At 35.9% G+C, this 13,018-nt stretch overlaps 2 protein-coding genes across 2 annotated transcripts; one reads left to right on the top strand and one right to left on the bottom strand.

Annotated features, from left to right (window-relative positions):
• LOC18789505 (homeobox-leucine zipper protein HAT22) lies at positions 2,384-4,027 on the top strand. The gene is made up of 3 exons (XM_007222925.2): positions 2,384-3,087; positions 3,213-3,292; positions 3,398-4,027. The coding sequence occupies exons 1-3, from the start codon at positions 2,557-2,559 to the stop codon at positions 3,720-3,722; spliced, it is 936 nt and encodes a 311-aa protein (XP_007222987.1). The 5' UTR covers positions 2,384-2,556; the 3' UTR covers positions 3,723-4,027.
• LOC18791719 (homeobox protein knotted-1-like 2) lies at positions 7,818-11,707 on the bottom strand. The gene is made up of 5 exons (XM_007222985.2): positions 10,695-11,707; positions 10,484-10,606; positions 10,230-10,377; positions 8,454-8,707; positions 7,818-8,290 (listed from the first exon to the last, which is right to left on the bottom strand). The coding sequence occupies exons 1-5, from the start codon at positions 11,133-11,135 to the stop codon at positions 8,087-8,089; spliced, it is 1,170 nt and encodes a 389-aa protein (XP_007223047.1). The 5' UTR covers positions 11,136-11,707; the 3' UTR covers positions 7,818-8,086.

The following is a 13,018-nucleotide window of genomic DNA, read 5'->3' as shown; positions in this document are numbered from 1 at the left end:
TACTCTGACTAGACTCTTGTTGTCCCATCCCATCTCCTCTTCGAATTTATTCCCCCGACTCAAAACAAAAATACACACTGCCAAACATTTCACATTTGTGTAAATGCAATAATATTTCTCCGAATATAGAATAATCCTAACTAATTCAATCTTACTCTTGACTCTTTTTTTAAACACAAAAACTCGAATGCAAGATAATTACTTGAGCTACAAACTTCTTTCTCATTATTCTTAGGTTATATAATGAATTCGTATTAAAAATGTGTAGGTGGTCTTGTGACTACGTATAGAAATGGAGACAAAGGTCGTGGCTTTGTTCTAATTTGACATGGAGGGTTTTGGGGTATGGGGAAGAAAGAAAGAGGGATGTGGAAAAGCCAAACACTGAGCACAATCCCACATTCTCAGTGGTCGGCTGGCCTTAAAGCCCGGAAACACATCTGAAACCTTATCTCCAACACCACAATGCTCTCAACACATCCATCCATCCATCCATCCATCATTGCATGCTTTATAGACTACAGTCTTATTTAGGTATTCTGGCTTGGCTACAATAATAATTATCACCCTTAAGAATCAATTCAAATGCCCCATCATGCAAAATCATTTGCGGGTTCCACTTGCCTATCCATTGCCGCCTTTGCACGTGTTAGCATCCCTTTCAAGCCTCTCTTATAGACTCGTGGTCGCTAGTAGAAATGAAACTAGCATTAAACGATAATAATTTTACTCATTACTTTTAATCACGGTATATCTTATTATGTTCAATAAAATGAACAAAATTAGTATTATTTTCATTGTAAGTTTTTTCTTTTTCCTTTTGCTTTGAATTTAAGGCTAGTGATGGATTAAGGAATAATTATTTTTTTCTTTCTACATTCTAAATTAACCCAATTATTCCCAATCATCTTTTAGGCCGAATTGTTAATTGATTGGCACTGTGTCAAAGTCAATATATCTCTATCTGCTCTATCGCACTAGAAACTTATCGACGAAGGCTTAGCCAGGATAACGATAACCCTATCTCTAATCTTTATGCCATCTAGGTGTCGTGTAACTAACTTTCATTCCTTATGTGATGTTCATGTCATGAATAACTATTTTCGTGAACAAACACACTGTTAACATACACAAATAAATGTTTTAAAAATGCATCACTCTGACGGTTAGATGTCTAATCAAAACTGTATCAAGATTTTTTTAATTATGACTGGCATAAAGGATGCAATGAACTTACAAGATTCGTCGGTGGATTAACCGTACAAATGCTATCATTTCCCATCGCTTATCTTCACAAAAGATGCTCTTAAAATTTATGAGTCTACAAAGTTAGATAGCAATAGGAAGGTGATAATTGAGAATTTGTGAAAGTAACTAAAGATTGTATCAAAAAGTAAAAAAAGCAAAGAAAAGTAAATAAAGATGGTAGAGGGTTGAGAGGGTTGAGGCATTTGGGTGGGTCTGCGACTGTGTCTACATGCAGGAACACAAAGGATTGGTCTTCATCAGACTCTTATGAATGTTGTCTCCTCCCTTGGATTGCTTTCATTTATTTCACCACAACGAATAGGATTTGTTATTTATTTATTGTTCGTCTGATCTCACATTTAAATAGTTTAAAAGACCTAGTTATTTACTAAAAACGAAAACACTTAGATGCCCCAATAATCGTTAAGTAACTAATTTTGTGCCTTATTATTAATTAACGCATATACACTGTTTGAGTATATTGATTTGTTTATTCAATCTATACCAAAAAGGAATATGTGATGGTATATACATGAAGGAAGTTGAGTGTTTTAAGCCTAGCACGTAGACAACACATATTAAGTGGCGTGAGAACACGTGTGGCCGTTACGCTCAACACGTGAAACGTGATTCTGATATCATGAAGGAAGTTGAGGTTTCACACCAAAACCAATTGGTAATGAGAGAAATAGTCTAACTCCTTATAAACCCAAACTAAGTATCTTAAATTTTCAATGTGGAACAAATACCCTCAACAATACATACCAGAAGAATCTATCTCTATCTCTCTCTCTCTCATGCACCCTGTCTAGTTGTAAAAGAGTAATTAAGATTTGTAGAACAAAATAGTTGTGGTATAAATAAATAATATGTAAAGTGAAAATCCAGTAGATGAAAAAAGTGGAAAGAAAAGGTGTGAAAAGCGCCGAATCATCATTGTCTTCTCTTTATTATGCGTTCTTGTGTACACCCACATTCCATGTGGCTCCACGCATGCTTACATTATACAGACTAATTAGATTCATACGCTATACAGCACACATTAATTGTATAGAGACATCATTTAGACATTACAGAAAGACAATAAGATAGACAAGTAGAGAATTTGTTTGTGTTTTGTTTTGATATATTTGGTCAACCTATGAGGACAAAGTAGCATGGGGTCGATCGAATTCTTATAATTCCACAAAACCCCACATTCCTCCTCTCACTCACTTCCCTTTGCTTAAATAAACCCAGCCCCACAAAGCCAACCCTCCCCAAAAATAAATTTATTGAGCTAGCTGAGTTTTAAATTTCTAGAGAGAGATGAGTTTTGATGAAGCTTGTAACACCGGCCTTGGTCTCAGTCTAGGCTGCCGTGACAGCCCAGATCATGACCATACAAATTTGCAGGCTCCTCCTGATCATCATCATCACCATCACCAAAACACGTACAAGAACAAGCAAATACAGTTGAAATATGATCACCTATTGCCTTCTCTTACGCTCGGCCCATCGGCTGCTTCAAAGATTGAGGAGGCCGAGTCCACTGATTTGCACCAGGCAGTAGCCGCACAGGAACAGGACTCTTCTCCCTGCAGCGGCGCCTTTTCATCTTTTTCTAACTCGTCAAGTTTCAAGAGGGACAGAGAGTTGGGAGGTGAAGAGATAGAGGTAGAGGTAGAGGTAGAGGTAGAGGTAGAGGAAGAGAGAGTGGTGAATATTACTTCCTCAAGAGCAAGCGAGGAGTTATATGAACAAGATCATGAGGGCAGCCCCAGAAAGAAGCTCAGGCTTTCAAAAGAACAATCTGCCACTTTGGAAGACAGCTTCAGAGAACACACCACCCTCAATCCCGTAAATATTTTACACCATATTAACTTCTTTATCTGTCCATAATTTGTGGGGAAAATCATTGTTTTTCAAATTATTAAAGCTTGAGTTTTCTTTTTGTTCTTTTTTCTTTTTCTTGAACAAATCAGAAGCAAAAGCAAGACCTGGCAAGAAAGCTAAATCTACGGCCGCGACAAGTGGAAGTCTGGTTCCAAAACAGGAGGGCCAGGTAGGCGCGATAAATCTTATTCTTTATAATTTCCAAGATGTTTGATGCTTGCATGAGAAATATATAGCCTCAAATTTAATTTGTTCTATATATACATATGTTTAGGACCAAGTTGAAGCAAACTGAAGCGGATTGTGAGTTGTTGAAAAAGTGTTGTGAGACGCTGAAAGAAGAGAACAGAAGGCTACACAAGGAGCTGCAAGAGCTCAAGTTAATGAAACAAACGGCAACAGCAGCAGCAGCAGTACCACCCTTTTACATGCAGTTTCCAACAGCCACTCTCACCATGTGCCCTTCTTGTGAGAAAATCTGCAACGGCGGTGACCACCATAATCATCATGGGTCGTCGACGAGTTCTTTTTTGATTGGATCGAAGCCGGCTCACTTGATCTTCAACCCCTTTAGCACCCATCCATCTACAGCTTGCTAAAGTTCAAATTAATTTGTATAGAGATCAATGAAATTTAACTGTAGAGAGGTTGTCTATTTCTCTCTCTTTATTTACAAATATTTGTAAATTTTTTACGATTTAGTCGTATGGTGAAGGATCCTTGTCTTCTTGCTTCTTGTCCAATGACAAATTTAGCTAGATAGGTCTACTTTAATTTGTACGTAATGCCATGTTTAGGGTATGGGAAGCTTGTGAAGTCCATCTTAATTAAACCTACTTGATCAGCCTCTATGAATTTCCGCAAAGTTGGTGGACGTGATTTGGACTGAGGTATTGAAAATCAATTCGATGAATTCCTTGCAACATTCAATAGCAATAGCAATCAGTTGCTTTTTCTGTACCTAACAGTAGTAAATGTGCCCTAATTAGTTCTTTATTAAAGGGGTTTGGGAGTTATACCGAATATGATTAATTTTATGAACAAACACAAATTATATTTCACAAGGAAGTAATTAAAGAACCCAATATATTTACTTTAGAACAAAAAATCTCTCGAACTAGAAAACAAAAACAACGACGAACAATCTGCGTTTGCTTAATTAGAGGTACATAACTTGTAAGTTTTGATTGAATTTTTATCATTTATATAGCATGGCTTTGTCTTATGATAGTATGAAACCCAAGAACAGGAAAAAATAAATCATTCCTAATACAGTGACGAGTCCATGACCTATCATGAAACTTGTGATAATTCCAAATGTCATTATTTAGAAAGGAAAGGAAGGAACCCAACCAAAAAAAATAGATGTTATTTTGGTTGAAATTAACAACCGACCGAATTTGCCAAGTCCATATCATATTATTATCATCCATCCTTGAACGTCGTCCTCTTGACGTGTGCAGCTTTGTATGTTGTAATCTTCCATCCACGGAGGAAAGAAAAGAGAGAGAAAAACTTTATATTTTATTTTAAAGAAAGCAAGAAAGAAGGTGAAAAGGGATACTTTCCAAGCCTTACAAACCGACTATTCATTTGTTTTGCGTAATCTGATAATGATATCTTTGGAAGTAGCATAGGATAGGAGAGTATTTACAGGTTTGTGATTTTGAAATGTATATTAAAGTTTGCTAGCTGTGCCCACTCCCCAGTCTAATTTGTTAACAAAAGAAACAGTTCATAAAAGACAACGAATGAGAAAAGAAGCACAAGGAAAAGCCTAATTAAGCTATGGGCCTATGGCATGAGTAAGACCTAAGATAGGTATAGATAAAGATACTAGTGAGTAGTGATCATAAATAATGGTGTTGGGTGACCAAGTTGGTCGCCACTTGCCTGCTGCAGGGAGTATGCACGTTTTTAGACTTCAAAACCTTTTTAATTAAATTATTTGAAATATAGTGTAAAAGATGATCGATTGATTAAGACAATACAAATAGCGGTTCACAATTTGATTGTTGTTGTTGTTCGTTGATGCAATCATGATCAAAAGGTTAATTAACATCGGCATCATAATTATGGTCGTAATCGTGTTATCTGTTCCTCTAACTTCGTTCTCAAGTACCAACAATTCTTTCTACATTGCTCCAACTAGGGTGGGTCTTGGTTCGGCCGCTTCACTCCAAAAATCGACCAATCAATTTTGTTCGGTTTGAGGAAGAGAAGGAAAAAGAGGAAGAGATGAAGGAGAGAGACTTTCATGCAACAGGAATAGTACTTTTTGCTATTCCTAGTCAATAGAATAATAACACGCGAAATAACTTTTTCATATATCATTGCATTATTAGCCGAAGATAACAAAACAATATTATTCCCAATACAAAATAAACACATGTGAAAACAAATAACGGCATCATTTGCTTTTTAAATGACAAAAAAGATAACCGAATCAAATTTATTAATTCTTTTTCATCTCAATTGATTATTGTTTATCAATTCACCGGTTCAAACGCTCACCCTAACTCCAACTCTCCTGGAGAACGAGTTCGGGCTAGCTTTAGACTTGCGTGCTTGATAATGACGATGGTAATTAATATAATTAGGCAGCCTTCTCACCAATTGGGATGTAGAGTGGTAGGCATATTATATAGAAACAAAATATCCAACGCTCTAGATATAATGAATAATTAAATATCCATATCCCTTTTGGACAAATTAAATGGGAAAAAAACATTGAAATATACCACTAGATTTGGGTTAGGCCTGGCATCATATACGTATATTTTAGCCAATGTGGTCCGGGATGATGATTGTTCAGTGAGTGCTTGTTCCGTGTTAGGTCGGGGCATGGGGGTGAAGGAGACAAATCTAATTCGTAATCTGGGAAAAAAGATATTGTTCTTTTCTTGTCTCTGCCTAGAGAAATATATATCCTAACCAGCATGGGTCAATATCATGGATCCATAACTTCACCAAGTGGTAAGCTAATGCTTATTGGATAATGACTCGAAAAGTACCCATTTAGTGTCTGAGGCTGCGGTATATTTACTTAATACAAAATTATTAGGTGTCCTAATCTTCGTATAGCCAATTTTTTATTATGCAATGTGATGAGTTAATTACAGAGTCGGTGATATAATTTTTCTTATTCTTATATTACCCTAAAATTAATAAGTTTACTAATCTGCATACAGAATAGGGCAGCGATTAAAATTGTTCTCAAACTTATTATAAACAAGTCTTACAGAATAAGTTTACTAATCTCTCTCTATCTTTCTTTATCACTTGACATACCCGTGATATCTAAGTTTCTCTCAAATTTCAGATTTTCTCAATACCCCATCACTTTGGTATAGAGATCCTCTCTCAGTTGTGAGCTGATTATAATTTGAAAGAGCCGAAGTTGGGTTGCAGTTGAGCTCAGACTGAGTCACGGTCAGACCACTACTGCACGTTCAGTAAGACTTGTTCCATAACATTGAGCCCAAACCATGGAAATGGAAAATTGGTTGGGTTGTTCAGCCCATAGCCACTGACCCACAGATCTCTTGTTGTCACCTTTTTGTGTTTTTATAAGGGTTTAATTTTTTGGGTGGTATACTTTCACCTCTTCTTTTACTGTCGTATAAACGTAATCAAAATTTTGGATTTAACAAAAAGGAACTGGAAAATGCCAACGCATATGTAATACAAATTCATAATAAGCATCAAATTTATCACAAACGAACAGAAAGAATTTGTCCCATTTCTGTCTTGAGACTTCCCAATCACATGCACACACACACCTTCAAAAGTTTCTTTTGCTGTTATAATTTTCCTTGAGAAAGAGATGCTACGTAGTGTTGATGAGGACGTGGATTAATTGTTCAATTGCTTATGGTTCAAATATATCTCCGTAGTAATAGTGAAAAGATAAGATTCGTACTGTTTTATAATGGGATTTACCTAAACCAATTATTCATGACATGATTTTTTTTCTTTCTCAAACTGTAGCTGGGTTCCAAGAGCACGGCACCATCCACAACTTCCGAAAGTGCTTACATATATATTAATTACCTAACTACCTATAATAATGCTATCGGAAAATGACTCAAATTGATCAGTTTCAACTTTAATGGGCAGACTATAGGCCAACGTTTGTGTTTTGGATTGGAGGAGGGTTTCCTTGTTTTTGTGTTTTTGACGTTACAATTGTCGTGGGCATTTGCTTTCTGTCGTCTTTATCTCGTTGTTGTTTTTTTTATGACCTCGTGAAGGCCTATCAAACACCATGTAACTATTAAACCTAACATGTTTTGTCCGCCCCATTAAACCAGTTGAATCTGCCCTCTACTATTGAAGACAATTATTCCTAGAATTGTGGATTAAACTTAATTTATCATATCCTTAACAAACAACCCAAGGAGAAAGAAAAAACTTTTCCTCTTAGAACTTTATGGTCTGATCTGATTGAAACCGAACCAACCTAACTTCATTACCATTTGGATCGATCCTATTTAAAATATCATGTTTTTATAAGTAAGTTATGCCGCCCTGCCAGCCACCATGGACCAGACCAGCCCAACTGATGCTGCAAATCAGTTTATGTTTTTGCACTCCTACTCAAAAGGGCTTTCCACAATTAGGCAACATTAATTCTAGAACGTCTTAATAATATCCCAAATCGATTTTTAAAACGCAAACGAGTCGAAGACGACTATAGAAACTGAAAGATGTAGACCACACTGGATAAAATTTGAGAACAAAGTACAACATTTGTAATAACAGAAAAGAAATATATATAAATTATCAGATTGGAATGTAGAACATTCATTTCCCAAGTTTCTAGCAATACAAATCACAAACTATGATTTAAGCAGTTTGCTTTGTCTTTTGGATATATATGGAATTAATTTAACCAAACTTTCCATGTGAGAGCCCTGCACGAGCAGAAGAGGCCACAACCTCTTTTGATGACTTGTTTCGGTCACGGCCCCAGACGGTAGTGGCCATCACCTATGTAGTGTCCATCCATATACAGGGCCGCATTCTGAGGGTGTAGGCCATCCATCACCATGAACTGCATGTCCTCTGAGGGTTTCCAGTGCCTCTTCCTCTGATTTATGAACCAATTGTTTATTTGCTTCTGATCCAAGCCTGTCGACTCCGCCAATGCCACCTTCTCCGATTCCTGTATGTAGTAAACTATTGTCACATATCTGACATGTTATGTCGTCAAATTATAAAAGGTCATCTAATCAATGTTTAGATTAAGGCCTCGTAACATAGCACGAATATATAGCAAGCAAGAAATGTTTATATAATATATATTAGGATTCAGGGGGGAAACATACTGAAGGATATGGCCACTTGTAATGCAACTCCCACCAACTGAGAAGCTTCTGCCTGGCATCTTTGGGCAATTTCCCTTTCTTCTTTTTCTTGGAAAGCTCTTGCTTCAGGCTACTTAAGTAACCACTATACTTTTTCAACAGGTGGTTCTTGAGCTCTCTGTCTTCAGCTCTTGGATCAATCTCAGGCACTTCTGTTTCTCCACCACTATTCTCCTGCTCCTCTTCAGATGAACCAAGTCCTTCGCATTTGTCCTCTGTGTACATGCAGTATATATGTACCAATCAAATTACTCAAACTTGTGACTATTAGCTTAATTAAGAAGAAATATTCTCAGCAAAACTCTGGGGTTTTGTATCATATCTTTAAATCATTTTTCGCCAACAACAAAAAAACACATCTTGAAATTCATAACATGATTGATTACATATTTACACCCCAAAAAATAAAATTTTCCCAAAGGATGAATATTTTTTATGGGAGAAGCACCACTTTGGATACACTATTCAAAACCTTGGTAGAGAGAAACAGAAGCTCAACCAAAGGATTTTTGCAGTTCTTCACGTAAAAATTAACAATAAAAAAGGGTTTTTTCTTGAAAATATAATTATCTAGTTTATCTCAAAAAGTTTTTTTCAGATCAATGAATCGGTCAACGTTAGTTACTATCAAGGTCAGGATATATGAAGCCTGCGTGTGGAGTGATAAACAGACTGATCTCCATGGCCACTAGTTTCAGTTTTGACTGAACAGGTACCTAACAAAAGAATTACCTTTTCTGTAGCTAGCTAGCTAATAGGTTAGCTAGGCAACTCCCAACACCAGAAACGAAAACAACAATAATATGCATGAATTGAAGATAAGTCAAATCTGGATCAGTACATATAGGGCGTATAGCTATTAGCTAGTAGCATGGAAATTAATAAATGGTGGTGTTTTATTTTAATTCTGACATGTCCGTACTGACTACATGGTGTAGCTGATTTAAACAGCATCCTATGTTTTCTCTATTATAAGATTGTCTTCTCTTTTTGGTCTGTATGAGGTTTAGGGATTTTGTTTATCCACAACATTATAGTTAGAGACTACCCTTTTTAGCAGATCTAGTGAGGCTCGGGAATGAAGACAATCATTCCATCCCCATATAGAATTTATGAACCAGAAAGGACGTCTTGATTTGGGGCAAGAAACCCTAATAAGAATGAGAATTTGTCAGAGATTAGCTACACGAATTCTGTTTTGTCTTAATTAATACTCCTTTTCTTTCCAATGTGGATATATCTTCTTTAAAAATCAAAACAAATAAGCAAAAAATTAGGTCTTCATCACACTATTAAGCTCGTGATCATTTGGGTATGTTAACTAATTAAGCCACTCACTCGTGAATCAATTTAAAAAGGGTTGGTGCGGGGTTATTGCTTCTTCTTCGTCTAGCTTACTCATCCCTCTTTGTTCTTCGCTATGGGAAGGCACATTATTTGATGGGGTCAAAATTCTTCCCTTCAACTCAGAACATGAACACAGGATTTGACCCGCCACTTCAATCAAATGAAAAGAAGAAACTGACAAGTTTTGGTTTCTCAAAGAGAGACAAAACAGTCGGACTATCAGTTTTTTTTTTTTTTTTTTTGCACCATCCCAAGACCAAAGCAAAACCCACATCAATTTTGTCACTCCAACAAGCTCCTTTCCAATGCTACTAAATATTTAAGAATATATTCCCCAAAAGTTATACGTGTGTGATGTGAGTGTGCAGAGAGAAACCGAGTTAAAATTACCAGAGGGTGAGAAGATGCGAAGTGGAGGAGCATTATTGTTGCCAAGCATGTTGAGCTGAGTTTCAATCCTCCGCATGAAATCCATGGCTTCTTGTATGGGCCTTGTTAGCTCCTCTCGATATTTCACCAACATATCATAGTAAGCTTCCTGCTTATTATTTTATTGTCACCGATCCAAATAGAAATAGGAAAAACAAAAATTCAATCAAATGTTCATGTAATAATATAGGGAATGAAATTGGAAAATGAATCACCATGAACTGATCGAGTTCTGGATCTTTTGAAGCCTCTCTTGAAGCCACAGAAGACCGCTGCCTTGCCTCAAACTCCTGCCTAGCAGCTGTTAGCCGCGCCACCACTTCAGACGGAGCTCCCACCTACACACACACACACACACACATATAAGTTTGTTTTTAATTACTTAAATAAACATGAATATAACTGATTAATTAATAAAACACTTACCCTTTGGCAATCCATGTAAGCTTCCAGGAGGTTAGAGTACTGAGGGTGGGCGACGATCTTGGCTTTGATGGCTTCCACTTCGTTGGAGCTCAGGGTGTGATCATCGTTTTGACGGTCCAGATTATGCTGTTGTTGAACTACTGGTTGGTGTCCTCTTGATGACAGAAGAGGATTATTATTGTTGTTGTTGTTGTTGTTGTTGTACTGAAATTTGTGATGGCCATGATGGGATGTGCTGGCTTCAGTTTTGACATTAATTGGGTGTGCTCCTCCTGGAGAGTGGAAATCACCACCACCGCTCGATTGAAGATGAAAGGCGTTGATGCCCATCTGATGATCATGGCTTGCCCTCCCATAGTTGCCTCCAAGATTTGGTGAGGCGTACAGGAAATTTCCTCTACCACCTGAGCTCTCATGATCCATTTGGTTGTACTCTTCCATTTCCTCTCAATAAACCCAGATGATTTCCAATCAACAAGAGCAAACTAAAACCCTAAAGCAAGAAGAAGAAATAGAGCAAGAGAGGAAGAGACCAAAACCCTAGTGGACAAACAAAGCATGGCCGGAGTTTTTATACGCAAAAAAGGTCAAGGAGTTAAGTGGGAGAAATGGGAAGTAATATTACTGGCAAGCCATGAAATTATGGAGGCCAGGAAGTGAAGCTAAACGGGGAACTAAGCATGTTATAATTGCGTTACAGAATATGTATCAATTGTGCTTGCGTTTGAATCATGAGTGATGGTTTGGGAATATCAGAGAGAGGAGGGAAGTGGAGGAGATAGCGTGGCCGGAACCGGCAACTAGGGGCTCCCCGTTGTGAGGGTGAGGTTGAAAGAGACTGGCTTTGCTTTGTTGAAAGAAAAGAGAAATATTTGAAAATGCTTAAAAGCTATGACTCTCTAGGAGACCTAGCGATAAGGCAACTCAATAGATTGTAGATTTTTCTTCCATCTCTCTCTCTGATCTTCTTGCTCTCTCCCTCTTAGTCTTGATTTTTAACCTTTGTTTCACGGACGTTTCCCATTTTTGAATCTTTTATTTGCTCCTTTCTCGTTTAATTGAATTTAATATGATTTTCGTTTCTTTTTGCATATATAGACATTTGGGGCACTATTTTAACTTTCTTCTTTTCTTTTGAATCTTTATTATAAAAAAATACTCTTTTTTTTTGTTATTTAATTTTTTAAAATTTAAGTTAGTATAGCTCCACTAAGACTTTCATGCAACGGGTATTGCATTTTTTGCTATTCCCGACCAATAGCGCAATAAAACATGAGATAATTTTTTCATGTGACACTACAAAAAAAAAATTATACTAGTTAATTGAATTGTAGATTCAACAAGTTACTATTACTAAAATTATGAAAATATTCATGGACAACTTTCAAGATACTATATTCTAACAAAATAGTGACTAAGGGACCATTTGGTAACGTTTTTAAAGTTCCGTTTTTTTTTTCTATCAAAAATGATTTCGGTATGTTCTTTTCATTTTTACTGAAATTCATTTTCTAAAAACAAATTAAAACTCATGTAGAAAAATTGAAAACCACAAATTATCATTTTCTACCCAGTGCATTGGTCTGATTGTTTTTTTTTTCCTTTTTTTTTTGTTAGTCTGATTTTATTTTATTTTTTCAATTTTCTTGTTCCACTTCATTATTTTATTTTGCTACACCAGTGTATATTAATTTTATCAAATATTATTCAATTTCATATTTATTTTTAAATATTTATTTTAAACTAAAGATAATCGAATTTTATTATTTAGGTTTTCTTAAAATTAGATTTTCTTATTATTTTAATTATGCATTGTTATTCTCAAATTATACATTTTTCATTGTTTGTAATAATTTTAACCTTTAAAATATCAGATTTTAAAAAAATACATTTTTTTAGGATAGAAATTATCAAAAAATAACTCCCATATTATTATTCTCAAATTGTCATACCAGACACGTTTTCACTATCTTTATTTTATAATTTTATTTTTCAATTAATCTACCAGCCGTATTTTTGAATCCTGTAAATGCAAATTTGTTTCTCGTTTTCATTATCATAAAATATTCTCCAAAAAAGTTACCGAACAAGCCCTAAATGTCACTACACCAAATAGTTATTGGTTACTCAACAATTACACATTCCGCTAAACCCTTCATTTCACATTAGAAATGTATAATTTAAATTAGATGCGGGAACTTGTGCACAACCATCACTTTAATTTGAGTTTTATGGTGAAAATAAGCACCTTATACTAAAACTATAATCCCTCACACCTTTTCTATTTCGAGAATTGGCAGTTGAATGAAGAAATAGAACGAGAC

The sequence above is a fragment of the Prunus persica genome, chromosome G1 (genome assembly GCF_000346465.2).
Source record: "Prunus persica cultivar Lovell chromosome G1, Prunus_persica_NCBIv2, whole genome shotgun sequence".
Lineage (NCBI taxonomy): Eukaryota > Viridiplantae > Streptophyta > Magnoliopsida > Rosales > Rosaceae > Prunus > Prunus persica.
The sequence above is the reverse complement of the archived record's forward strand: the minus strand, read 5'-3'. Positions and strand labels throughout refer to the sequence as shown.

Bases quoted from the DNA above. Each gene is read 5' to 3' on its own strand.
- LOC18789505 (XM_007222925.2), top strand. From the start codon at position 2,557: ATGAGTTTTGATGAAGCTTGTAACACCGGCCTTGGTCTCAGTCTAGGC. The intron at 3,088-3,212 runs GTAAATATTTTA...TGAACAAATCAG, and splicing joins AACACACCACCCTCAATCCC to AAGCAAAAGCAAGACCTGGC. The intron at 3,293-3,397 runs GTAGGCGCGATA...ACATATGTTTAG, and splicing joins TTCCAAAACAGGAGGGCCAG to GACCAAGTTGAAGCAAACTG.
- LOC18791719 (XM_007222985.2), bottom strand. From the start codon at position 11,135: ATGGAAGAGTACAACCAAATGGATCATGAGAGCTCAGGTGGTAGAGGA. The intron at 10,378-10,483 runs GTGATTCATTTT...AATAATAAGCAG, and splicing joins CAGAACTCGATCAGTTCATG to GAAGCTTACTATGATATGTT. The intron at 8,708-10,229 runs GTAATTTTAACT...GCATGTACACAG, and splicing joins TCGCATCTTCTCACCCTCTG to AGGACAAATGCGAAGGACTT.